The sequence below is a fragment of the Amphiprion ocellaris genome, chromosome 18 (genome assembly GCF_022539595.1).
Source record: "Amphiprion ocellaris isolate individual 3 ecotype Okinawa chromosome 18, ASM2253959v1, whole genome shotgun sequence".
Classification (NCBI taxonomy): Eukaryota; Metazoa; Chordata; class Actinopteri; family Pomacentridae; genus Amphiprion; species Amphiprion ocellaris.
The window spans coordinates 25226328-25254145 of record NC_072783.1 but is presented as its reverse complement, the minus strand read 5'-3'; the positions used below and the strand labels follow the sequence as shown (position 1 = coordinate 25254145).

The window sequence follows — 27818 nt, the reverse complement described above, 5'->3', positions numbered from 1 at the left end:
TGATCTTCTCCTTTAACTCAAGAAAGCGTACTTCCCAAACTGTTGAAATATTGCTTCAAGGTTCTCTGGAACAATAAAAAAAATTGTTTAGGCTACATCCACTATGTAGACTAATTGGATTTCTGAAAAGTTCTAACCTCACCTGGACAGTTTCCTGACACTAACCCAACATTTGATTGTGGTTTCCATTGTCTTGTGCAGAAAGACAGAGATATTACCCTGCAGTCGTTGCTACTTCAACCACATTTAATGAAAGACAATTTCTTCCCCCACTGAAGGGAACTTGTGGCTTGTTAAACACACTGTCAATGCTGAAAGCGGAGAATTTTTTGCTGAAACAGATTTTTAGCGTTTTAAAGGTCAGTCGACTACACCTCTGTGCTGACATCCTGACAGAGCAAACAGACACTGAAAGATTTTGTGGAACTGGCTCGCATTTTGCAGATTTTTATAGTGATATGGAATAAGTTCATAATGCAGACCAGATTTCTTGCCACAGCGTAGTGTTGCTGGATCATCTCGGAGAACTGTTAACACTTTGCCTCAAGGCTAGCATCCATTTCAGAGGGTGGATTGAGTGGAATTAAACAGCCATGTCACTGTTCTCTCTCTGTTTAACCTACACGCTCATCTGCCAGACGCGCCTGACAGCACCAGACCCTGGAAGAGTCTCCCAGCAGGCCCGGCAGCACATGGACCGCTCCATATTTAGTCATCCAGAAGTCCAGACACACACCAATGCAGTCCTCCACCTCAATCTGTCTCCCCTCTGCTTCTCCCTCCATCGCTCCCTCTCTCATTTTTTATATCCTTCCCTCGCTCTCTCCCTCCATCTCTGCCACTTTCCCTCTCTCTCCTACTGCTCCCATTCATCTCTGTCCTCGCTTGCCCTCCCTCGAGTCATTTCTGCTTTATCACTGTCGCGCCACTCGCTGTTGCTCCCCTCCTCATGTGTCCCTTTTTTCAATCTTACCAGCCCAAAATCATCTTTTCTCCTGTTTGTCCTCCTTTTCTAGTCTCTCGTGTCTGTCAATTCTTTTCCCGACTTTTGAAAAAAATAAACTTTTTCAAACTTCTTCTTACTCCCTCACCAACACGTCCGTCAAATCTGAGTAATTCCCTCTTTCTTCCTTCACCTGTCATAATTTCTACCCCTTGTTCCAGCTCCTCTCTCACCCCTCCTTCTTCTTCCTCTCTCAGAGCCTCCCCACAGTCTACTTTCTCAGATGAACATGCTGCTGACGGAAGCTGGGCCCGGATGCTAATGAGTTGCTAATTCTATCAGCCGTCTCTCTCCATGCCCTCCCCAGCGGGTGTCAGGACCGCCAGCTTTACCGTGGCCAGTCTTTTGATGGAGTGCTCTGGCTGATGAACTCCCGCCTGCGTGCCCACTTTAACCTCCTCGTCCTCAGACACGTCATTGATCACTGTCCCGATCTGTCCAGGCGAGGCCTCTCATTCCAATCACTTATGAGCAGACACATCCCTGCAATCGATTGTGGATGTTACAACAGCATTTTTTTTGTGTAATGTTTTCATGCTCAGGTTTTTAAATCCTCCAGAAGATTGCATTGGTTTTATGAGCGGCTACTTCAGAGCTCTTTATAGTTTAAAAAACACATGCTGAACATGCATTTTTAACAATTATGTGTAGTTAGTTAACAATTTCTAGGACTGACGAGAAAGCACTAGCTCCTGCTCTGTATAATTCCCTCACACTTTCTTCCTTTAACCTCCAATCTATGCTTGAGAAAAGGCCAAATGGCCGGGTTTAAGCACTTGAGCACAGAAGAGTGGTCCTATTTACCAGGCCACTTGGCTCCTTTTTTTTCCAAGGGGTGCGAGCTTTGGACCCCTCACACAAGAAAAGAAGAAAACTTTTGTTTTTTCGACTCGCCTTAAATCCGTCTGTCTGCCTTCCCCACTCGACTGAAGTGGATACAGAGGCAGCCTTTTGTTCTACCAAGATGAAGAGGGATGCTGTAGTATAAGAGGCAGTGTGAGGGGCAGGAGGAGGTGGGTGTGATTCATTGTAATTTAATAAATACCTCGCACAGAGGACCGGGGTGCCTTCTCAACCCCTCAGCTGTCTGTTGTGAAATGGGGCTCTTCTAGATTTGACACCCAGGGAAGTAAAAAAAAAAAAAGGGGGATTAAGGGGAAGGAAAAGCCTCCAGCCATATACATCTCTTTCTCTGTCTCTTTCTTTGCTCCGAGGCTTTTTCTTTCTGTGTCCCTCGATCTTTCTCTCTTTAAGACTGAGAGGCCTCTCGTCTGGCTGTGAGCATATGAATGATGCCATCCAGGTACCTATCTTGACCCAGAGATTTAGAAAAGGCCTGAATGGAGTCTCATAGCCTCAGTTCTTCTAATGTGGAGTATAATCCTCAAATAGCTATCACTTTTGGAGAATTTTCTGGTTCAGCGGATGAACATAATGCCGCCTTCTCCGGGGTCAGCACTGTGTGACAATAGCATTGAAACGGTTGATTTCCTGTAAAATTCCTTCAATAATCAGCGAGGGCACAGAACTACAGCCATGTCTTCGTATATAAAGCGGTTTCTTTTTTTCAGGACCAGTTCTTCTAGCAGCGGTTTGACCGGGGTCACACGCGGTCCACTGCTTTGCAGCAGCACCAGGGATTATGGGGTGACTTCTGCCATGCTGCTCAAGCATGACCAGAGGCCTTGGCCAGTTTTGACCTGAATAGAAGTACTGAATGAGAAGCCGGCATTAAAATTCAGGATGCAGTTACTCGCAGCCACTAATGTCTCTCTTTAAATGGTCACATCCTTTCTCCTGGGCCCCTCATCTAACTGTCTGATCCTGTGACAGGCTTTTAGTCAATGAAAACATTCACTTCTAATTGTACAGTACAAAAGATCCTACTTAATATCCTTTATAAGAGCAAATATAATTAGATTTTTATGATACACAACTTTGTTTTTATACAGTAGTCCAGTGTCGCTTTCCACTGAATATCCTAATATGGTAAAATATGTCTATGACACTGACCTTTCTGTTTATTTCTCTCTCTTACAGGAAAGACTCTCGTCAGCCTGAAGTGAAGGGTCACTGAGCTCAGACATTCTCCTTCCACTGACTCACAACTATACACACATAGGGGACAGTCACACAGACAGACACTTTTGTTCAACACATACACACTCACTTCTCACACACAGACTCTTGGGTTCACACACAAAGCCTCATCCTTGCATAAGCGCAGACACACATTCAAACACAGGCCCTTTGAGCAGGATGAGGGAACCTTGGAGGTGCCTGCTGGGCCTGTGCCTCCTGGCAGTCTCGGCCTCCACCCACAGCGCCACCAACCCCTTCGCAGGACAGCAGACCCCTCCAGACCCTTGCTATGACGACGCAGGTGCAGCCCGCCGCTGTATCCCCGAGTTTATCAACGCTGCCTTCGGCAAAGAGGTGATGGTGTCCAGTGTCTGTGGTCGGCCTCCGTCTCGTTCCTGCAGCGTGGTGGAGCGGAGTGACGAGCGGCCTTCTGTACGCACGTGTCAAATTTGTGATGCCGCTGACCCTCGCCGTGCCCATCCTGCCTCCTATCTCACCGACCTCAACTCGGCTCACAACCTCACCTGCTGGCAGTCGGAGAACCTGAACACCTCTCCGCACAACGTGACTCTCACCCTTTCACTGGGCAAAAAGTTTGAGATCACCTACGTCAGCCTGCAGTTCTGCTCACCACGACCTGAGTCCCTGGCCATATACAAGAGCATGGACTACGGCAAAACCTGGATGCCCTACCAGTTCTACTCCTCACAGTGCCGGCGTATGTACAACCGGCCCAACAAAGCAACCATTACCAAGCAGAACGAGCAGGAAGCTCTTTGCACAGATGGCCACACTGACCTCTACCCACTTTCTGGAGGACTCATTGCTTTCAGCACTCTGGACGGACGGCCCTCCGGTAAAGACTTTGACAACAGCCCTGTCCTGCAGGACTGGGTCACCGTCACCGACATCCGCGTGGTCTTCAGCCGACCCCAGCTGCCCCGGGAGCTGGGCTTGGGGGCTGGAAGCAACAGCGGAGGGAGGGACGACGACCCCATGGCAGTGACATCCACACTGCCAACTTATTTCTATGCAGTGGGAGACTTCCAGGTGGGTGGGAGGTGTAAATGCAATGGTCATGCTTCACGCTGTCTGAAAGACAAGGAGGGCAAACTGGTGTGTGACTGCAAACACAACACAGAAGGACCTGAATGTGACCGCTGCAAGCCCTTCCACTATGACCGACCGTGGCAGCGGGCCAATGCTCGTGAGGCCAATGAGTGTCTGCGTAAGTCTTTCCCTCTATCTGTCATTTTTATGTGCTTTTAAACATGTTTTAGTTTGTCTTATGTATAAAAATACACACAGACATTTCTAAGAACTTAGATTTAGGAGAACACTTTGTGTGAGAGGTGAACTAATACAACTGCTCTGATTTCCAGTCCAAAATGCACAAGAACAGGAAAAAAATAACACCCTATTTATGTAGATAAAAATAGAATTCTACATTTTTTTCCTCCCGTAGCTTCAGCAGCTACCATAAATCACGCAAAAGTAACATAAAAAACACTTGCTTTGTTTCTTTTTTAATAAATGTCAGAATTCTTCATAAGGAAATGGGATTAGGACAGAAGTTTGTACATCGTTGTACAGAAAAATCAATGCAGTCGTCATATATCTGGTACAAATATCCCATTCTAAGCTGTGCGCCTTAGCTGAGTGGATGAAAATGAGGAAGTGTTTGAAATTGCAGGCTGTTTATTTATTTATTGGGCCTTTTCATGGCTTGACCTTTTCGCCACCCATTTTAAGGATATGTAAAGTCATTCCAGCTAACTGAATTTATGCACATGCACGCCGAGAAAGAGGGATTTAACCAGGAAGACCTGTGTTTGACTGTCATAAGTGTAATTAACAGTGTTGCCAGAACACACCGGATGGGTTTGTGTTTATACAGGTGAAGAGTTGTGGTAGCATGCAGTGATTTAGCTGGCAACTTTGGCAACGCCTCTCAAAACACAAGCAGCATATGTTCCCTTCATTTCTCATCAGCCTCTTGCATTTACCGTTCTTCCGCAGGGACACGCTGCTACTGCTCGCTACAAAAATCATGTTTTCTGGACTTGTTTATGAAAAAATACTCTTTTTGCACAAGCGAGTCTAAACAGTGGATGACAACAGCTCCACTCATTGGCACGCAGCTCCAGCGAAGTCATCCAAGAATGTTATTTGGCAGTGTTTGCCTTTACCTCAAGACATGCTCGGTAAAAAGTCATCCAGACGTGCTCTGAAAGCTCGCCAAGAAAAATTATAGCAATTTCTGTGGCAATTTTAGTTAATGTAAACGGATTACTTTTATATTGGATTAAGCTTTTCAACGATAACAGGTTTTGGATGTGATATTTAGCGCATATATCAATTTTATGGCTGTGCAAGGGTTTAAGATACATGCTTAGTAATGTGTGTTTAGCAGGATTCATTGTCTAACATGTGGATGTTTCTTTGGTGGTAGGTTTTATAGCATTACTCTGTTAGTATAAATAGACATAGGTGGAACTTAATTCAGGTCAATTTTGCTTGTCATAAAAATTTGTTAGCGTAGGAAAATAAAACCATATTAGAAACCGCTGTCCCCATTTTAACCTTTCCCCATAATGAAATAAAATTACAGCCAGGAAGAAAAAAGCAGGAGCAGAACATTGAAAAACAGTGTATATTTTTCTAACATGTTGTAATTGCCCAGTGAGCTGGCCTGAGATCATATTTAGCATCGAACAGTGCCAGATCTGTTTAAAGGGGACAGCGAGTGACAGAGCCAGAGGGGCAAGGCCATTTTAACATCAGACCGGCCAACAAATCCATTCTTCCCTCGTTCTGAAAGCTCTACCTTACTTTGGCTTCTCATGTGTACTTGACACCCTCACTTACTCAGGTCACAGATGTAAGCAAACACACACACATACACCTAACCCCTTCTATAACAATATCCTGTCAATCCCTCAGTGTTTTCCCCCTCATACTTTTGCACACGCCCTCTTTCAAATGTCCTGTAGCTGTTTCTGAAGTGTTACACCCGCTTCCCGTAGATCTCTTCTCTGTGGGATTGATATGTCACTTCTATCCAGCGTTTTTGGACTAAACAGCCCGGCTGCTCTGGCCAACTGTGATGACCTAATCCCAGTGTTGATACAGGGCAGTTAAAGCCCTTTGCTAGTTGCACGCTATACCTGATCACACATCCGGACATGCCAAAAAAGTCGGTCCCAGTTGTCCCTAATATCACGTTCCAAAAGCCTCTTTACAGCTTATTCCGCTAGAAACGGCTTCCAAAATGTCTTTAAAGTAGCAGGAGAACCTTTAAAAAAGCCTCTCCAGTGTGTGTTAAAGCTCATTTTTTAAAATGCACCCGCCCCTTGTTGATTTCTCAGCTTGTTTTTCTTTCAAATGCGGTGCACAAATAGGGGCTGTAGCACGCTAACCCCGAGACATGCCACTGTGTAGGTATTTAGACTGGGAAAGTGTGTAAGAGTGGCAAGTTTCAGAGGTGAGGGGGTCCCGTAGGTGTCACGAGAGCCTTCACGAGGTCCCTGGGGGTGTTTGGGTTGGAGGGGAGAGTCTGAGAGGTCACGATCCTTTGTGCAGTGGTGACAGAGTTAAGTTGACTGGGAGATGGTTTGTGGGTAATGAGGAATTCTGAGCTGGCAGATGTAGAGGCCACATCAGTAGCTGTTTCACACCACGCCGCTGAGTCCGTCACTCCCTGAGAAATGATGTGCCTTGTACCCGATTTCACCACTTTGAGTATTTTTGTTAAGCCGGTTTTAAGGATTTTGCGAGGTTCTGCTCTGCTTAAACTTAAACCTCCACCCTGCACAACAAGAACATTGTCTCTAACAGGCCCGATTGATTGGTCTTGGATTTTTGCTAAATGACTGACATGCCCCGCACCAAGATTACTGTCTGTGCTCTTGGCAAGCTCACGCACTCTTCCAGACACAAGCAATGCACACACATGCCCATCTGCTGCCTCCTTCTCTATGAATCCTGCCTCAAGACACTGGTTTACAAATCCCCGCTGTATTAGTTGGAGAGGGCAGCCTCGTAAAGGAGCGTGTCTGTTTGTATTGAGGGAGACACGATGGAAAAAGCCGTGATTTATCTGCCCGGAGTTTGAGCCACAGGACAGAATGAGGAAACAGATGGATAAGAGCTATTTGGTTACTGGTTGTGATGGAGTATTGGCTTTTCTGTTGGCATGGCCGATGTCGTAATGTAAATACTTTGTGTTGACTTAAAAATGTGAGACACTATATCATGCCATAATAGAGACTGCCAAAGTCACTGTATAAGATGAAGAGGCCTCTTGTGGAGTCAACGATAAGGTGACATCCTGAGTAGATGATAATTTATGGTGTTGTAGCAGCTCTCTGCTCTTGGCCGGGTCTGCAGCCATCTTGGCCCTGTTTGGCTGCGGCACCAAGCTGTTCTATTCTCCAGCCCTTCCTCTCTCTCATTTGTACTCAACCTGCAGGAAGTCCAGAGTACTGTTCTGAGGCACTACGAGCCCCAGGGCCAGACACCATCCATCCCTAATGCAGCAGCCCAAGCCAGGTCTGCTCCCACTGTTGCTCCAGGCACACTGGTATGCATTCATAGCATTAAATACCAAGGTCATGTGAAGAGTGTTTGAGCTGCCAGAAATGCAGGTGATCTGTGGTTGGTAGCAGAGCCGGGTGTTCCTATTCCTCCTGCTGCAGCGTTTGGGTGTGGTGTTGAATATTTTGAATGGGAAATTTGACATATTGAGCCCAGTGGGAAATGAGCGATATGGGTACTCTGTTTTTGCACAAGAGGGGGGAGTTTCCTTTGAAATTAAATCAATCAGTCAAACAACTATTCAGGGTAGACTCTCATTATACATCAGACCATGTCAGCTCCTGAAGGAAATCCCACAAATTAGTTATTACCTCCGACAAAAGTTATTACCCGTTATATAATCGATGCCATTAGATCATGTCTGCCGCACTAATGAAACAGCGGTTGCATGAAAATGAGAGTTTTACAGCGGCAGGAAGGACGAAAGGAAGGAAGGAAGGAAGCCATGTCCCAAACCCGCTCAAACCTTTTGAGGAGGCTTGTTGCTTTTGGTGGGCTCGGCCGCTGTTTTTTGGAAACTATTAGCTAGAATTAAGGGGACATTGACAGATGGGTTTCTTGGGGAGAGCAGTGCGATCCATGTATGTCCAATGCATGTGTCAGAGCAGCCAGGAACACATGCTCAGAAACAGCTCTCAGATCTGTACAGAGATGGAAACTCTGAAGACCACAGAAGCACAAACTCTCCTGTTTTATATCTCTCTTTTTCTCTCTCTTCATTTTCTTCGCTGACAAGGGGCAGATGGTTATTCGATGCTGATTAGAATTTCAAAATAGGCCTCCATCCTTTCAGAGCGTTTTATTTTCCGCCCTCCACATCTCCTAGCAAGGGCAATCAGAGGTCAGACCCACAATGCAGTCTTAAAGCAGATTCATCAAGACACTTTTCAGGCCTGGTGATTGAGAAATGACCTCATTCTTAAACGCACATGAAACCATGGCACAATTTGCGAGGCTGCATGATTTGGATAACCAGGTTTTTTAGTTTCTCAAAGGAGCAGGGTTTCATGTGCTTTTTGTTCTTGCAACATCGTGGTGTTTGTTCTTAAGGAAAACAAAGTTAACCTCATCAGAGATTGTTAGAGTCTGGGGAATTCGGTTGTGCAGCACTTGCATCCCTAAGTTGGCCCAACATGGTGAGCTGAATTTTTGCTGTCTGTCCCTAGAGGGCATCATGATGTGATGCTAAAACAACGTTGAAAAAGTCAGAGTTGCCTTGATAATACTGCTTGTATGTGCCATGTTGCTGCTTTCACTAAAGACCCTCCCACCACCGCTGCCTGCCCCCGGAGGCTAACAGGGAACCGACACTTCAATTACTTACAGCGTGACTCTCAAATGAGCTGGAGATGTTTGTGTGTGTGTGTGTGTAGAAGGGGGTTGCTGGGTGAAAGAAAGTGATTTTGAAAGAGAAACCCCCTGTGCTTTCGAATAATTACACACCCGCAGATTGTTGTTCTAAAATCATGCCTCTGGGGTAGTTAGACACAAGAGCTACAGTACAAAAAATAGAAGGTATACGAGTTTTGTTAGGTGGTAACAAGACAGCAGGATTTGGTCAGTTTGACTGGTTTGTGTTGTAGCTTTGCTCTTTGCTTTTAGTCCCGTTTTGTCAGTATTGTAACTTTGGCCCTTGGCCAACCCACAAGGGATTGATGCGTTTCTCTGTCTACGAAGCCACCCATAAAGGCTTTCTGGCAAGAATGGAACATGGTGAAACAAACGTTAAGGACAGCAAAGTGTCAAATAACAGCGTTAATGTCAGCTGGGTTAAAACACTGGATCCTCTGCTGCTGCCTGAAGCCAAGTGTGTGTGTGCGCGTTTGCATCTTGGTGCATTCGTGTGAGAGCCACATGTAATCTAGTAGTCCGATGTAGCATTTCATCTCAGTGCCAAAGCAAACTGGTGGAGCTGCAGTGTGTGCCCACCCTGCTCTCTCAGGCCCACATCGACTCCCTCCCACAGATGGTAGCAATCACCTCCTGAGGTGCCCGTCACCACCGGCGCTCTCTTCCTCTCTGTCCTTGTGTAACTGACTCTTGTCAAAGATTAACTCTTTGCCTGTACGTTTTTCTTGCCTGCTCCCTCTAAGTCTACTTTTTTATATTTTTGCTGAAATCAGCCCTTTTTCCCTCCCGTTATTGAATTCTTTGTGTTTTGGTAACAGTTTGCCTCTTTTTGTGCTGTTGCAAACCTCTGTGCTCCATTGCTTGAGAAAATATGTGGTTTTTGGCCGCCAGCCGGTGCTGCTGGTGGCAGCAAGATTCACAGGCTGCTAAGAGAAAATATGTTTGTCTTGTTTCTCAACTATGACTGCATGACAGTCACTCAGCTTTCTGAATAGATGTTTTATCTGTCTGCGGTTGACACAAGCCGTCTATGGATCAGTTGATGTAATTGTGTTTGAAATCATGTTTATATTCTGCTGTAAATTCTTGCATAGGAATTAGAAGTTGTCTGTTAGAGGACGTGAAAAGTCTGGTGCAGCAAGATGTTGTCAGACAAGAGGAGAGCATAAGACTTTGTTCATGCATTTAGGTAAAATTCTGTCAATTTGCCTGTTTTTAAGGGCCTGTGCTGCTTTTCAGTCTGATGGGTTAACACCAACTTTGCTCTTCAAAGCACTTTAAAAGCTTCAGCTATTAATGGGGTAAGAGCTGCAGTTCTTTGCCATTTCTACTGTCGTTTCTGGCCATGGTAGTGAGTTTACACAGTATGTTCCATCTGTCACTTTCTATTTCTAAACCAGTCCAGGCATCTCCTGCATTCAGCAGAGTGTACCCAGTGGTTGCATATGTCAAGGCAAAAGTAAAAACTGTTACCTTGTCTTTCACTGATTCTCCAGGATAATATGATTGCACAACATCCTCTGCATGGAAAAAAGAGCAAGTGTTACAGACAGACAGAGGAGGCGAAGGCAGGACAGAGATAACAATGTTTAGATGTGGGGAAGTGAAGTGGACCAGTGAGAGGGAACAGAGCTAAGAACTCAACTCTCCACTGACACCAGGCCCCCCCAGCTGGCAACCCTCCAGCCTAATCTTGTTAAAATCTTTCCCTGGTTGATGCCATCCAGAAAGAGAAAGAGGAGATGGAGGGAAGTATGGACGAAAGCGAGAGAGAGAGGGCCGAGGAAGGAAACGAGCAAAAAGAGTGAGAGGCAACCGGTAGGAGTATTTGAGATGGGGTCTTATGAAAGTAAAAGGAGAGAGAGGGAGGGAGGCTTATGGGAGGGGTGGGAGAGGAATTAAGGGGACTCTAAGTTCAAAAGGGCTCCTAAGAGCCTGCTCTTAAGCCCACGGCGTGAGGCTAACCACAGAAACCAGCAGCAGGAGGGGAGGGCTGAGACGTGGTGTCAAAGCTAGAAGTGAAAGATACGTCTGTGTGAAGGAAGAAGAAGGAGCAAGTGGAGTTAAAGTGGCTTCGTTACAAAGAGGTAGAAGCTCCTTAATGCACACAGCAGGGCTACAGGGTTGTAGTTTCCTGTTAGTCCTCAGCCCCTAGTTCTTAAATCTTTGTCTCAGCTTGTTGTCCACAGCTCATTAGAGTCAACAGAGCCAGCAGAGTTTACATCTGTTTAAGACTCAACCTCCGTTTTACCTTTTTCCGTTCTTTGAATCAATCGGTTCTTATCGTTTTGCGAGGGCTTACTGCCTCCCGAAGCCGTCTCCGGTGGGTGTAGGCGCATAAACGTGCACATGTGTGTTTGTCCACACCAAACACGGCCTTGGCTATAATGAGGAGCTAATTAACCGGGTGTTCCCCTTGGTGCCCTGAGCAGGTGGCTGGAGCAGCCAGGTGGAACCCAGCCCAAACGCACACAACGCACCATACACGCTGGCACACACATACACGCACATACACGCACATACACGCACGCACGCACACACCATGGCAGGAGCCCATGTAGCAGAGCCTGTTTGGCCAGGCGTAGCTGAGCGCCCAAGGGGGGCTGCAGCAGGTCTGGACTGTGGCCCGGGCCAAGAGGGGAAAGGTGGTGGTGTGAGCCCTCCAATTTTCAAGGACCAATTTTAGCCATGGGATTTGGGTTTTGCACAGGCATCCAAAATCAATTGGCTGTGCTCACTGGCTTGGCTTTGTTCGAGCTGAAGGAAAAATGAGGTTAGATTTATCCCTGACATATGGAGAGGAAAAGGGAGGCGGCGCACAAACACACTTGCATTTTAGTTGTTGAGCACAGTCTTTGAGGACCAATTTGTCAAAGCACACCTGACAGATCGGCCTGTGAGCTTGTTCAGAGCACGTCAACTCGTTGAGGCACCTGTTGTGAAAGTTGAAATAAAGTGGTGTTGTATCTTTTGCTCAATCTGCCTGAATATTTCTTGAAAAAGTAAGCACCACCTTAATCGCAAATTGATTAAGTGTGCAAACTGCGCAGATGAAGATACTGGGTCAAAACAAGACATTTGTTCTTGAAATTCTACCAAATTCTGGAGTTGGCGCTGTTCAGTTAGATGACAAAGTGGTGAAACAATTCTCTACTCTAATATTTTCCAAAGGCTTCTCCCTCTATCCCCTCTTTTATTTTTGTCTTAGCATCCCTCCTTTTCGCCAAGCCTGTAGCTTGTGTTTGTTGTTTGATTTCCACGACAACACGAAGAACCAGCTTAATGCATCCCTCAATTGGACACTGACCCATGAAGGAGCCGCTTTCACTCGAGAATCTTAGATCCTTTGCAGACTTTCCACCACCCACAGAACTCCCTTCAAATGCCGATTCGTCTGTTGTTTCTTTTTTTTTCCCCTTCCAAGAGATAAGAATTAGTGAGCGTTTTTGCACAGTGCTAGTGAGGCTTTGATGTGTTAATGAATTGAAAAATGGCCTTCAACAGTGTTCAGTTATCCCCGCTGAGCCTAATTTGGGTGCAGTGGTGGTGGGTGTTGGAGGTGGCAGGTTGGTGGGAGGTGGGATGTCAGCATGTGTGTGTGCATAAGCACTTCAAAACAAACCCATAAACATTCCAGGATCTTTGGGCAGCTGTAGCTCTGAGCCCAAGTTAACTGCAGAAAACACACACACACAGGTACCGCAAACACCTACTTGCTTATTTTTCTTAACCTTTTCTCACACATTTTTATTTTTCTCACTCCTTTCCCTCCTCTGCAGCTAGTTTCATTCATGTTTTCCTCTCAGATACTAAACTACTAATCCTGGCAGACTCTAATTCGCTCGTTCTTTTCTTGCCTCAGAATGCCTGGCTGTTGTTAAAGCCATTCCCGGCTACACATGCTAAATCATTTAAAGGTTAAATTCTGGAGCTTTCTTTACATTCTCCACACTTGAACATATCCTCTCCAGCTTCAGACTTTGTTGGCCGATCCTGTTGCACGGCAGTAAATCGAGAGGATGCAATAAGAGGGCCGTCGGTGCTTCAGCTGGAGAGAAAGAACGTGATCCGTCGCTTTCATGTGCTGCTACAAGGTGTTAATGGACACAAGTGCTCACAGCTGTGTGTGCGTTTGAGATGCTTGATCACAATCACAGTCCCCCGCCTCGATCTCTCCCCCTGCAGCCCCCAGAGCTGCTGTGTTCTTTGTCACATTTCCCTTAGAAGAAGCTGGACAGGCAGCTTTACATGCACGCACAGATGCACAGCAATGCAAAAGGAGTTGCTAAGGCCAATGTGTCATCCTTTTTCTGGCCTGTTTGCCCCACTTAAAACAAGAGAAAAGGCTTTAAATCCAACTTTCAAACTCCCTTCAGCTTCCCACATTTCCATTTTGACACGACTATACAGCATCTACTTGGGCATTTTTTCAAAGGTCAGGGTTCAGTCCTTGGAAGCACAGCGAAGAAATCCATCATTCTCTACACAAACAGTGCAGCCTTGATACAAATTTATCCATAAAACAGTATTTCATTAACTGCAGAATTCCATACCAATTGGGCCACATAATAACCAGATGGAATTGGGAAACAGTCTGGGAATGTGCTCCCCCCCTTTTTTTTCCAGGGTAGGGAAAACTGGGCCTCTTTCCCAACCAGGTGCCAGCCTTCCCTTTCACTGAGGATGGAGATGCATATTGCTCACTGCCTGCAAAGTACTTATTACTTAACATTTGTGCTCAAGTGAGTCTCCTCCTGTGAAAAAGCCATCAGAGTACCATTACCAGTCATTTTTAATGATGGCTGTAAGCTCATGTATCAGATCATTGAACTTCATGTAAGTGCAGAACTGACCTTGGCTACTGCAGAGAGAAAAGTCAACTGGGAATGATGGGGAAATATGCTTTTAAAATTGATTTAGCTGCCTCCTCTTCAGCAACTTTTTAAAGTCACTCATTAAGCTAAACCGCTCCCTCTCAACTTTGGAGTAAAATGCAACATAAAATGACAGCTTTAAAATAGCTTCTAACTACTCTATGTAAAATCTTATAAAGTTCCTTGTGAAAGTCTCAGAAAACTTGAAGATGATGTACGAAGATTTTTGTTTAGAAGTAAAACAATATACATATAATTTGCATGATAAAATATATTTAATCTATTTGTAAACCTTCAAAGTTTGCTATAAAAATCCTCAATTCAACTTCAGCAGCGGTCATTGCCACTTTGGAGAGGACATGTTTAGGATTCTTTTGTGTAAAATACATAGAGATTAAGAGAAAATCTATGATATTTTTACAAAGATTATGACTTTCTGAACCCTGCAATATCAAATATGTGCATGTTTACTCATGTATTGTGCTCTGAGGCTGGAGGAATCATCAGAGAGAGTTTATGGGTTTAAAATTAAGTTACGGAATTAAAAATGTGTACAAAATCTACCTTTATCCTTTTCTTTAGAGTAAAACAACAAACACAAATATTGCCAAGATCTAAAGAGTAGTATTGCTGATAACGACATAGTGATTTCCTCCTTTTTAAGATCACTTTTACGATTGATATCATGATTGTATTTGGAGAGAAATATGAAGCAGCCGGTTTGCTTAGCTTAACATAGACACCGGAAACATCTTGTTTAATCAATAAAAGCAAAAATGAAAAAAACATGTTGTGATGTTACAGGAGAGTTCTGAATCAGATGGATGGGTTGTATTTCTAGGCTGGATATAGCAACTTTGGCGACTTCACTTCACTCGGCCAAGCAATTTGGCAAACAACGAGGATATAACGTTAATTTGTGAGAGCTGGTAGGTGAATTTTGTCACCTTTGCAAAGAGCCAAGAGAGATGTTTGCCCCAGTTACCGTCATAAATGGCTTGCTACAGATTCATATTTAACTTTGAGGCCAAAAGATGGTATCATGTATTTCTCACCAATAAGAAAAATATTTCAAAAAATGTCCAGCTATTAGTCATGTAGCCAAACGCAAAATAAAGGCTTCAACTTGCTCGTCAAGTGTGATCAGAGTTACATGCTCCTTACTCTGTATTTGACATACACTGGATGAAAGAGAAAAATATCTCAGCCAGTTTCAGATATGCTTCTGTAACTTCCTCCTCACCAGTCGCTGTTTTGCACAAGAAACCACACACAGACATCCACATAAAAGCTCTCCCCTCCCTCAGCCAGTCTGTCTTTACTTATTCCCCATTGTTGTGTCTTTTACTCCTCTAAACATTCACCGTTAGTGAAATCTATTTTCTTCAACACACTACCATCTGACTAAAGTTAATTGATATCACCTTCTGTTGTGATCTTCTAATAATCCTCCTTTGCCATAACTGTTGACATTTTTGGTCAAACAGCCCTGCTGTTGTTTACCCTCCTCTAATTTATCTGTGGATAACTTTGAACTGAAGCTAAGCTCTGCAACAGTCGACTTTGAAGCCTCGGCCAAGTCTTTAGGTCCCAGGTCTGACTCTGATTTAACCAGCAGAGGCTCTGGATCAAACTCTCTTACACAAACAAGAAGGGCGGCTTTCTCATTAGACTCCTCAAATGCAAACCCCACGTGCAGTGAGTGAACAGAGTTTATCAATAATGTCAGACCTGGTGAATGTGGTCGCATGTGGAGGAATCAATGGAAAGACTTGTGAGCCAAGAAGACATCAAGGAACCAGTTGGAATTCAAGTGGAACTGAGAGAGACTGTGAGGAGCTATAACCTTACTTCACATGTCCCATATATTCTGCTCGCCTCATTTAGAAGACAGCTAGCTCGAGCCCATTCCTTTATCTGAATCGGTCTTGCTTTTAATAGATCTTAGAAGTCTTTACTCATCAGTGATTCATGAAATTAATGTCCCTCTTTCCAGTGATTAATAACTAATGGGCTGAGAGAAGCTGAATTCATTAATTATGAAATGGAGAAAATGAGCTCGGCAAATATCACTTTTGATTGATGAGTTCTGGAATAGCAGCCAAGCTCACAGCCGCAGTGTAGATTATAAACCACTCACTATTATACTGGCCCACTGGAAAATCTCTCCCTGCTCTCTTGTGATATACATAGTAGTAAGCATATGTTTCACTGCAGTGCACGGCCCATGTGAACATTTCATCTAGGCTAACTTACATTTGGACTTTTAGATAAATACTGGGAAGATATTGTAAACTTTTACATTTATCGTGATTACTGATGTAATAACACAACTGCTTTGCTCGTCTCTCGGCAGCGTGTAACTGCAACCTCCACGCCCGCCGCTGTCGATTCAACATGGAGTTGTATAAGCTGTCAGGGAGGAAAAGTGGAGGAGTCTGCATGAACTGCCGTCACAATACTGCGGGACGCCACTGCCACTACTGCAAGGAGGGTTTTTACAGAGACATGGCCAGACCAATCACACACAGACGGGCCTGCAAAGGTAAGAACCAGGAACAAGTTGGGAGGAGCATTTGTTGCTAATTTTTTAAAGTGGGATTAATGATACTTTTTATGCTGCATGTACGCATTGCAGAGCTGTAGCACCAGTTTTCTTGCCTGTCTATGGTGGAGATCACTTCTCATACAATACTAGTTCCGCAGTTCTTCATCTGCTGTCAAAAATTTAAAACAAGCAATTTTCTGGGGAAAAAAATTACCCGCCACAAGTATTTATGAGCAAGGATCACATGTACATAGAACAGAGCACAGGTTGAAAAATCTGATCAGGGATGGCAGAGAGACAAATGCTTTAAAGGTTTGTAGTGAGTCATGGTTACATCAATCATTAATAAAGTTGCAACTATTTATTTTTAATTATTTAATTATAAATAGATGTCACAGAATATTACTCAGTTTGACATTTTTTTGGCAATATGCAGCGCCAAATGTTTACTAAATGTTCAAACAAGAGTTGACAGAGATGTCCTAACCCTGCTAATACTTGTGTAATCATGTGCTCTCCGAGAACAGCGTAAAAGGAGTAACGTGTTCTGATTGGAAACATATGCAGTCATGGTAGCTTTCAATGAAAAAACATATCGGCATGTCTGATTTGCCATACCATAGCAGAGAGAAACGAATTGATACTATGCCCGAAGCTTTTCTGGCCACCCCTCCGAACGTTCCCCCACACACCACATCATATTATCATTTGACCACGGCATTTCTCATGGAAAAAATTATTTTATTATTACACATTTGCAGTGAATATTTTTAAGCCTGATATTATGCTGGAAGTACTGCAAAAATAACACATAGTTTCCTGTACTTGTTGCTCGGGAAAATATTCCAATAAATAGCAGGGAGGGAGTGTTTTTTACCCTGCTGATTCTGGTGAAAGTAAAGAATCACTTCCAGAACATAAAAAACACACAGCGGTGCTGAGATCTGCCAGCGCTCATAGCCGTGAAGATCTTTTGGTTGAAATTTCACGGCGAGAATCTCCCACTGGCTCCTGCTCAGTTTTCCTTCTGCGGCCGACCCGAGCTGTAACCCAACACCAGGAGGTTGGAAATGGCATGCTATCAGGCCACAGTTGCCCATGTTAGTTGCACTGAGATGCTGAGCCATTCATCATGTAATGGCAAAAACTCCACAGTGACTTGGTCACATACCTTCAGACTGAAGTCATTTGACCTGTTACTGCACCGAAACAATAACAGAAAGAGATCTGCTGCAATCCTGACAAGAGATCAGCTCTGAGATGTGCGTCCCTCTGTGCAAATAGTTCCCTCATCTTCCATTTCCTGTCGTACCTGGAGGTGTCTCACACACCCGCGAGCCCCGTGACACTACACTTTGTCCCTGTCGAAGCCTAGCGATCAGGTGATAAACAGTTTATCCTCCTGCTTCACAAAGGCTCCAGATGTGACAGAAATTAAAGTTAATGTCCAGAAAGCCTCTGCTGAGCTCCATGATGGATCAGAGCAATTCCACTGCCTTGTAGGAGCTGTCATTTTCCTTCGCTTCAACCTTCATCTCTATCGCACCAGATGGTCTATAACCACCACCTCCAATTGTTCCACTGCCTTTTCTCATGCCAGCTCACTACAAACCTTTAAAATCTTTCCCTTATTCTCCTACTGAGGCATCCCTGATTTTATTTTTCAGCCCTTGCTCCCCTCTATGTTCTATCAACATGTGTCAGGGTCATGATAGAGGTCAGAGGTGCGGTATGGCTGAAGGGGGTGAGTGTCATGTCTGCAATGGAATTACGACAATAAAATACAGGTGTTTTGTAAAGGGGAGACAGGAGTGGGGAGGGCTGAGGGCTGTGCAGACTTGGAGAGGATGAATGGACCGTGTCTGTTTCCAATCAGACCTGTTCTAGATGGGTGTCTGTACACAGTGTGAGGAGTATATGAAGACATATAAACACACACCCGGTCTTCCAAGTGTAATACCAATATTTCAATTCAGTGAATCTAAAGGCTCTGACTCTTCCGTTCAGATGCTCAGGCAGCAGCAGTAGTATCGCCATGAGCTAAGGTCCCATATGGTGAAAATCCTATTTTATAGAGTTTCATGGTCGTTCTAAACATGGAAGTGTAAAGTAAAAGCTGTTAAGATATGAAAACATTTCCTTCTGCCATTTCTCTAGCCCCCCAACAACCAGATGGCCTTCCAGCTCTACAAGTCAACATTGTCAACACTACAATGTTAACATTGTATACTTCTCTCCTGCTCTTTGTGCTCACTTATGTTGCATTTAAATACAACCAAATTCCCAATTCAGGTGTTCTCACTTACTTATCCTTCTGTTATCACACAACTTGTGTTAGATAGTGCCAGCCAATTAAGACTACATCCTAACCAGCAGTCACTTTAGGACCATTTCCAGGCTGCTGCCCTGCGCTACTAAAATACAGATTTTATAACCACAACAATGTGTATCAAACTCACCACACACGAGTTACAAACAATGGCCGGCCTGTGAATTCAGTGGTACTTCCATGCAAAATTATCACTCAGAGGTAAAGTTAAAAAAAAAAAAAAAAAGACAGAAAGTCCTAATCTTGCCTGTCCTGTCAATAGCAGATACAGAGAGGGTCTTCTTCCTGAAGGACAGCAGCAGCACAGCTTCATTTAAAGTTAGACACAGAAACAGTTTGGAAGAGGGCTAAAACCAAAGGTTATACAGTCATGGTGAAATTAACCATCTTTGCTGTATTTTGAATGAAAAATCTAGTGACATATTCTGAAGACGTGAGACGTTCATTAATTTGCTAAAAATGGACACAATACTAGGATCCTTGAAACAGTCACCACAATTAACTGCAATTTCCACATAGCTAGAGTATATGAGGCCTACAAAATGCAAGGTTGTTATGTGAGCTGTACAGCTTGATCACAAGGAATACTGAAGAAAACAATCAAAAATAAGCCCTTGGGGCAATTCAGTAGTTAAGTGGCTATGGCACACAGCATATAGGCAAATATACTCCAACCAATGAATGCTCGATCTGTTTCCTGGTTGCAGGACCATGCACTGCATGTCATTTCCCTACTCAGTCTCCGAGTGACTTGTGTCTCTTTACTCAATGTATCAAATATAGACAAAAACCCCAAAAATGAATCTTTTAAAAAAATGAGGCTGTTGTCTTCTTGAAGCAGTTGCCTGTATGTGTTTAGAAATTCTGAAGCAGCGTATGAGGATATTTGTTGTCTTAAAACACTGTGAACCAAAAAATGTGATATGCAATATAATTTACTGAGGTAATGTTAGTTAAATAATACAGTACTTTGCCTATATCAGCACAAAAATGTTACCCTCGAAGGGGAACAATGCTATTATTTCAGAGACTGTTAACACAAGCAGAGCAGTCTCAGAATCAAGATGTTAAAGTGAGATAGTGTGGAGCTGCATGGTTTATCAGCCCTTCAACAACACCAGATTCTAATATAATGCTAAGATTTCTTTAAAAACATCACCCCACCCAGTAAAATTTACCGCTTTTATTTATTTTCACAATGAACAAGCCAGAGGAACATAATTAACTGTTAAAAACCTATTTCCAGCAAAGGGTACAAATAACACCATCTTCTCCAAATGTGGCGACTGCCAGTAACTGTGGACAAAGAGCAGTCCTCTCAAGTACTTTAGCCCATATGTACACACTCACACAAACACATGCATTGAGTAACACTAATCAGTTAAACTGAGCAAACGCCTGTCAAAGGACTACAAATCCCAATGCAGTGCCTGTCACATCTGCAGCCGCACAGGCTTGAAAAGTCATCAACATCTGAGGACGTTTTTACTGCGTCTTAACTGGCTCGAGCCCTTGCACATAAAACTTCAGAAAAACAGTTTGAGGAGGAGAGCTGGGGGTTGTAGATTGACACCACCAACACCAAAACCCCCATCCTGCCCCTCACAGCCCATTCAGATGTGGCTGGTTGTTTACTGAACAAAGTGGACATTGATGGTAAACTTTAAGAGTCCATGCCTGCTTAGAAGGGAAGTGAGAACATAATGCACATGTTGTTTACACTGGCCAGGTAATAGCCTGTGCTATTTGGTGATCAGTGGGGAAACAATGGCTTGTCAGTCCTCGTTCTTTGCCACAAGTCTCAGCAGGCTTCATAGACAAACACCAGACTCATATGTGACAGATCAGATAACGCTGGTTTATCCCACATCTCTGGACGCATCATTTCACAGAGAAAATAAACTTGAAATTGTATCAGATCATGCTTACTTTGATTAAACTAGTTTACTTTTTATTGATCTAGAAACAACAACAACTACTCGATTCATTAAGGTAAAATGTAAAATCTTTGCAAACTATACAAGATTCAGGCTACCTTCTATGGATTTGTGTTTGAGCCAACTAATCAGCTGGGTTTCATCTAAGAACACAAACTCCAGGAATGCCAGAAATTCCCGAATTGTTCATCGGCACCTGGAATCAGTGGCAGCAGCTCAGGTCTAGTTGATGAATGAGGTTGGGGGCATGGTTGGCAAAGGAGCAAGACTCAAACAGTCCGGATGCTGATTTCACCACATGCCCTTAAAATTTCACCAAGTCTCATCAAAGCTTCCTGCTTGATCCTGCGTGACTCAAATGTTGGGGATTTTGCACAGACGCCGAAGCATCAGATTTACGTCTCCATGCGCAGCTTCAAACAGATTGCAGCCACTTTGACACCTGTAGACTGGTTGGCCTCCCCGGAAAAAAAGGCAAGCGTGTTTCTGAAGATCTGAGCCACAGTTAATCTCTCCCCACCCTGCTGCCAGACACACGCAATCGCTCTTGGGTCAGTTTCAGCCATTTAAACCCGGCCGTTCCCCCCTCTCTACCCAGTCAACAGGTGGTGGGGTCCTCTCCTTTGTTGTAGCTGCAAAAAACTGTCAGGCGCAAATAAACACATTGGCAGGTCGGTCAGGTGGCGGGAAGAAACCTGCGGCATGTTAGCAGCTGCCTTTTCTCTGGCGAGCCCTGTAGCAAACTGTTGGGTTACAGGGTTTTCCCCCAAAGTGTAATTTTGTCTTTTCTTGATAAGCTTGAACAATTATAGCTATCGTGTTACAGTTGAGTCACTTGCAAGTTTGCTTTGGTAATTTTGCATTTGTCTGAGCGTATTTTCCAGAGTCACATGTAAAACAAGGAGAACAGGCAGAATGTTCACTTTTTATTTCATGGCTTGGTGAATTTTTGGCATTATAGAAAGAGTTGTTCTAGTCTAGGCAGATGATGTCAAAGTAAGAATCCATTCGTCACAGACCAGAAGAATACTCAAGAAGATGTTTAAGTCCAGCATTTGTGTGTCTGAACTACTGTGAAATGACTGAAAGAGCAAATGTGTGGTTTTTAGTAACTTTACAGCAACCAAAGTTTGGTTAGATTCAATATTGCTTATGCTCTTGAGCACACCTGATGCTCTGTTCGGCCTATACTGGATCCCTTCTTCTCTTCTATAATCTCACATCTTCTCCGTCACTTCTCACTCCCTGATATATGGTTTCCCCCCTCCTGCTCTCATCCTCTCTATGTTCTTGTAAACCTTTGTCAAAGGGCTTCAGACCAGCACTCCAGATCTTGTACTTAACACCTCTTTATACCAAAAAAAAGAGCCCTGTGTTGTTTAAAGTGCCCTGAATAAATCACCTAGAACCAGAAAAGCTCATAAAAGTGCTGCCAAAGTGAGGTGACCAGAGCAATTTCTTGTTGCTGTTGGCATTTGCTGGGCATCGGCTGAACTTTCGGGAAGTGATGAAGCAGCAGAGCGTGTGGTACCAGCAGGCACCAGACTGCACACAGCATTTAGGAGGGAGGAAATAGGCAGACAGGAGGGAACATCGTTGGGTCTGGGTCACCTGACAGCAATGCACGACATGCATCGCCACATTCTTCTGGCCGTCTCTGTGTTGGTTCCTTCTACTTTCAAACATAAATTGCTTGCTGAGTTACTCTCTTGTTAGCAACAGATACAGAGCGTTTCACAGTGCAGTATTCAGGGAATCCCAAGCACAAAAGCAAACAGGAAAAGAGAGCTGCCTCACTCTGGGAGCCAAACATTCAGCCCTAATGCATATCTGCTGCCTGCTGGCACAAGGAGAAGATTACAAAATTTAACCCGGTACCCTGCAGAGACTCTGTTATATGCAAGAAACTGATCCGTGTTTTGTGTGCCATTTTCAAGCTTAAAGAATTGTCATCTAATTTGTTTTCTCTCATATCACCTCCCTCCCCCTTCACACCTGTCCCCAACCCCCACCCCAGCCTGTGACTGCCACCCTGTGGGCGCAGCAGGCAAGACGTGCAACCAGACCACAGGCCAGTGTCCCTGCAAGGACGGCGTCACCGGCATCACCTGCAACCGCTGCTCCAAAGGCTACCAGCAGAGCCGCTCACCTGTGGCCCCCTGCATCAGTGAGTCACTCCACACAGCGTCCCAGTTACTAGACATGATACTGATGACTTACTCTGTCTTCATCTTGGTAATTTTATCAGCTTCCCTGTGACTCACTACTGCTGCAAACTGACAAGCATTGTGAAGAACATAATATGACAAAAGGCATAATACGCAGCAAAAGGCAGCACAAACGCAAACCATGGAGATTACAGAACATAATTGAAAGCACACTCCCCTGTTGCCTAAAGTCATTCTGGCTGTCTGGCAGATACACCCAACCTAACCTCTGCCCTGCATATATATGCTACATGTGTTCTGTGGGTTTGCATGGCCACTGAAAATGCAATGATAATTTCATAGGGAACAGCCCAAAAACATGTGCCAAACAAAAGCCCAGATGTAAAGTCAGGCTAAACTGAAACGTGATCCATGAGAACCAAATGAAGAAAATGAAGTATAGTGTTGGTTTTTGGTGGAAGTCAATGGAGAGCTGGTGGTGAAAGAACCTGGTTATTCTAAGATGTATTGTGTGTGTGTGTAGTCTAGTAGCTGTAGTTTGCATGTCTACTACATCAGGTTTTTAATTTCCTGTGACAACCATGTGCGTCCATGCGGGTTATGAATTTCGCCAGTGGCCCGACACATGCAGGCTTGTGTAATGGAGGGCAACTCTCCACCACACTGTGTGCCACATTGCACACGCTCACAAGATAGCCTCAACCAAAGCAAACCGTGCCGTGTGGCCCAGTGCCGTACCCGGCTCTGCCACACTGTGCCACATGGTGCCATGTTGTTTCTGTCACATGCAGCTCCGGAGCAGATGGCAGATGGGCGACAAGAAGAAGACAACTGTGGTCATGGATGGCAGACCACACTCGTTTGAGTGCCACTGAAGCATCCAGCGAGAGCGAGAAGAACAGTGCACATGTTTAATCGTGGATCCATTACAGATAGTGTTAATGACAACTGTGTGTGCAAGTACGGCCTCGTGGCGGGCGTCGCACCTCCTCCTCTCGAGGCTCCCGTACCCCAAAACAGAAGACAAGTCCATTAAGCAGCCAATTAGTATGATGGCAGCAACCCACATCTGAACAAGCCTTTCATCATCTGTCTATCTTCACACGATGTGGCCACGGGGGCACACTGACTCAAAGTGGCTTCTAGCAGCTGCGCCTGCCTTCACAAAACCCTGTGCCCTTGTTTGTTTTTGTTGGCAGGGTGTCCATAATTTTTTTTTTAGAGAGACAACTGCTGCTTTTGCCTCAAACCAGCTTTCCAAGAACCCCCCTCCGCCCCTCCTACCTCCCGCCAACACACTCCCACTCACTTTGGTTCAAACCCTCAACCTCCAAATCCAATCAAAAGCAGATCCTCTGGGTGGATGCTAAGCCGACGTTCCAGTAATTCTGTTTACGGTAAAAGCAGAGAGCCTGTTGTTAGCATTAGCATTTGTATTGGAAAGTTGCATACGATTAAAGGAGAGGTCCTGGAGGAATTCCACGAGGCACTTTTTAGTGTAGCCAGCGGGCACAGCAAGGGAGGGCTGCATCTGTCTTAAGATGATCCAACCAAAATTGCCCTCTTGCCATCTGTCCATCTGTCTATACATGCTTGTATGGAGATTACACAGCAGTGTTAACCCAGCATCTGTTAGGGGAGGACGGGACTAATCTAGTGCAGCCACCTTTCCATTTTAATCACCGCTACAAAGAATCAACTTCTCTCTCAGATGTGTCAAGTGTGTCGACTTTGAATGCACCGACTTCTCCAAACCGGATTAGAGGACGAATTTGTTCTGCACCGAGTTTGACCCAAAACTTAAATTTGGTCCTTTGAACCTCCATTATTTCTTCCACTTGTGCCATATCTCAGGATCTTTCAGTCTATTTCTTAAAAAATGACAGTGAAACCACCACATTAGTCCATGGCAAGCATAGTTTGTTTGAGCCTGTCTTCCCTGTCACCACCAATAAGCGTCTCTGTCAGTCTGTCAGTGTTTATCTACCATGTCTGTCTGCATATGTTTTCATGTTCATAATTGATTTATAGCATGTCAAAATCCAGATTTACTCTATGACAACTTGGGTACTTTCTGGTGACCCGATGAGCAAAAACATTTTCTACTGCTTCTCAATATTACACAATATTTTTGTTGTGGGTGTATGAATTTAGTCACAAAATCTTCCCACACCCACTATTTGGAATCACTTTTAATGATTTTAGACAAGACATTTTCTTTGACCACACATGCTCTCTTAGCAGGACCGCAGCCAAATCACTGCAGGCATACATGAAAGGTATGGATTTACATTTAACCAGCGAAATAACTTTGTATTTCTTGTGCGTATTTCAGAAATCCCTGTGGTCAACCCCACAGCTGTGGTGAGCAGCACAGAGGAACCAGCAGGTTAGTATACGCTCACTGCACCTCGCCCATAAGCACGACTGCTTTATGAGAGGAACAAAAACATATTTTTTAATATTTCTGGACACAAGTTTTAAGGTGTGGAATAAATATTAATGGAGGGCGGGTCTGCTCTTTTGAAGTTGTGCAAAAAGAATGAGCGCACTGGGGACGGCAGACTTTTTCCATTGTCTTAAAAACCCGTGTCCTTGGCACACTTTTTCCAACCGGTAGCCTCAAGTTAGTGGAGCCTCGCTGTGCTCCAAGTATATCTGCAGCTAAAAGCCAAGGCCGGCAGATAGGAAGCAGAGGTGATTAGTTACAGTTTAGCTGGGAGATATAGTGGAGGGGAGAGTTCTGGGGTGTGAAGAGAGTGTTGGCAAGTGACTGGGGGGAAATTTGTACAGTCACTCCTTCTAAGTTTCCAATTTAGGCTCCGGTCAATTACCCCGTCCTTATTTTTCATTTTGTGGCTGTTTGATTTGAAAGATGGTGTTGATTTGGAAATAATGATTCATTAGTAAATTTATAACATATATCATCATTCAATCTACAGATTGTGCCCCCCACTTTGTGCTTTACAAAGGAAAATAGTTTTACTGTTTTTATATTATTTCTCTTCTGAAAATTCTATATTTATGTTCAGAACGTCACCATAAATCTTCTAGCTTTTGACTTGGCTTCAACTTTTGACTTATGCCTTCTTACATTTCAAAGGTTAAATACTGCACAGTTTGAGGGTTTGACTTATGGAGTTCATGATGTTTATAATGGCTGAGACTTCGGCTCAAATTGAAGGCCAAACTCTTTCACACATTCAATGTACACTGCCTACTGTAACTGCAGAGAAATCTCCAATTAAATCTAATGGTGTAAAATGAAAAAAACGGTTGACATTAAGAGGTAGAAATAACCTTATTTACTTAGAGCTCAGAGCCAAGAGTCAGATTAGAAGATTGATACCACTCTCTACCATGTCTCTATGGTAAATATTGAAAGTCACATAATGTAGAATGGTATTTCTTTTCTCAGTTTTGGATGTCTTAGAAAACTTTAAGGTGTAAAATAAAAGCTGTGAGGATATTAGGACATTCAATACTGTAATTCATATACCCTCCCCTCAATTAGATCACCTCTGAGCTTAACAGTCAGTCAGTTTCTATGTAGAAACTGGGTGCTAGTCTGAAGAACCGATAGTCGTCTACCTCGTCTTAGTATAATCATGTCCACTTATTGCCTGCTGCATGTGAGGTGAGCATTTCAGAAGTAGCTGTTGCCTCAGAATCCACCAGGTTTGTTTACTTTCTATTGCTGCTTCTGCTAACTCCAAAAAGCCACAAGCCAAGCTACCAAATGTCCAGCTGTTGCCTACAAGAGTGAACACATGCACTCCCAGCATCTGAGAAACTATATATCCTGTGGATTGTTTTTATTTTGATGGCTATGTCACTGCTAACTGCTGTGGCTGGCATCAGCATTAGATTATACTGTGTCACCACAAGTCAGAGCTCTGTACAAACTGTAACTCTGAGGGACATTCAGAGATAGCAGAACTTTTAAGACTGATCTGAAACCAATAAACAAGGACTGGGTGGGTCACTGTGTTTTCGTATCACTTTTTGTGATCCAGTGCAGCCTAAACTCAGCCATGCCAGCCCTTAACATCTGTTTACTTTGACTTTTAATTCAGCTGAATTCAAAATAAACCTGTTTTCATTTACATATTTTTCTGATCCTGTAGTCAGACAGCCTGATGAGTGAAATAAGAACTGAAATACAGTCCAATAAGACTAGATGCAAACAGGCACTTACTTCAAAGCAATTTCTAAATGGCATCTTTGCTAAAATACTGATTTTGTAACTGGGACATAAAGACAACAGCTGTGCTACGAACTCTGAGATATCAGACAGAAAGCTAGAAGCAATAGAAAGTGATGATCTCACACACAATTATGTCTTTGTCGACTGCTGTTTTGCTCTGTCTTGTCGGTCACAAATGCAGAGAGAGTCTTCTTCCTGAAGGAGGTGCTGAGCTAACTGAGATGCTAAATATCCAGTGGATTACTTTTGTTTTTGATGGCTAACTAGTTGCTGTCTTTAAGCTCATATTTACTGTACAGACATGGCAGTGGCCCCAGCTTTATTATCCAACTATCAGCAAAAAGTGATTAGAAACCCTTTCAACAGAAATGTATTTTCAATATATTTCTGCAACTTCTTTCCTCATATATAGCTCCTCTCACTCTATATCCTACCTTTCCTCCCTTTACTTGAGCCTTTTTGGAAAATAAAGCACAGTCTAGCCTTTTCTTGTTTACTACTTCCCTGGGAAAATCTTAGGGTCTAAGAACACAAGAGTCATTGAATTTCAATTCACCTCAGCTTCTACCAAACACACCAGAGCATTTCCCCCATCTTTCTGCTTCCTAAACTACCATAGAACGAGCTTCACCGTCACAAACCTGAGGCCCTGAAATCTTTTTGTGCAAGGGGCGGTGGATGCAATTTGTCCTTGTCATGGCACAGTGAAAGGGGCTCAAGGGAA

General features: G+C 43.9%; 1 protein-coding gene across 2 annotated transcripts in view; it reads left to right on the top strand.

The window, feature by feature from the left end:
* ntn2 (netrin 2) overlaps positions 1–27818 on the top strand; it is a 45851-nt gene that overhangs the window by 11412 nt on the left and 6621 nt on the right. For both annotated transcript variants that reach the window (XM_023298378.3, XM_055004713.1), the window contains 4 exons: positions 3044–4313; positions 16262–16450; positions 22737–22886; positions 25223–25276. In XM_023298378.3, the coding sequence (XP_023154146.1) occupies positions 3263–4313; positions 16262–16450; positions 22737–22886; positions 25223–25276 (1444 nt within the window). In that variant the 5' untranslated portion in view covers positions 3044–3262. The remainder of the gene's footprint in view (positions 1–3043; positions 4314–16261; positions 16451–22736; positions 22887–25222; positions 25277–27818) is intronic.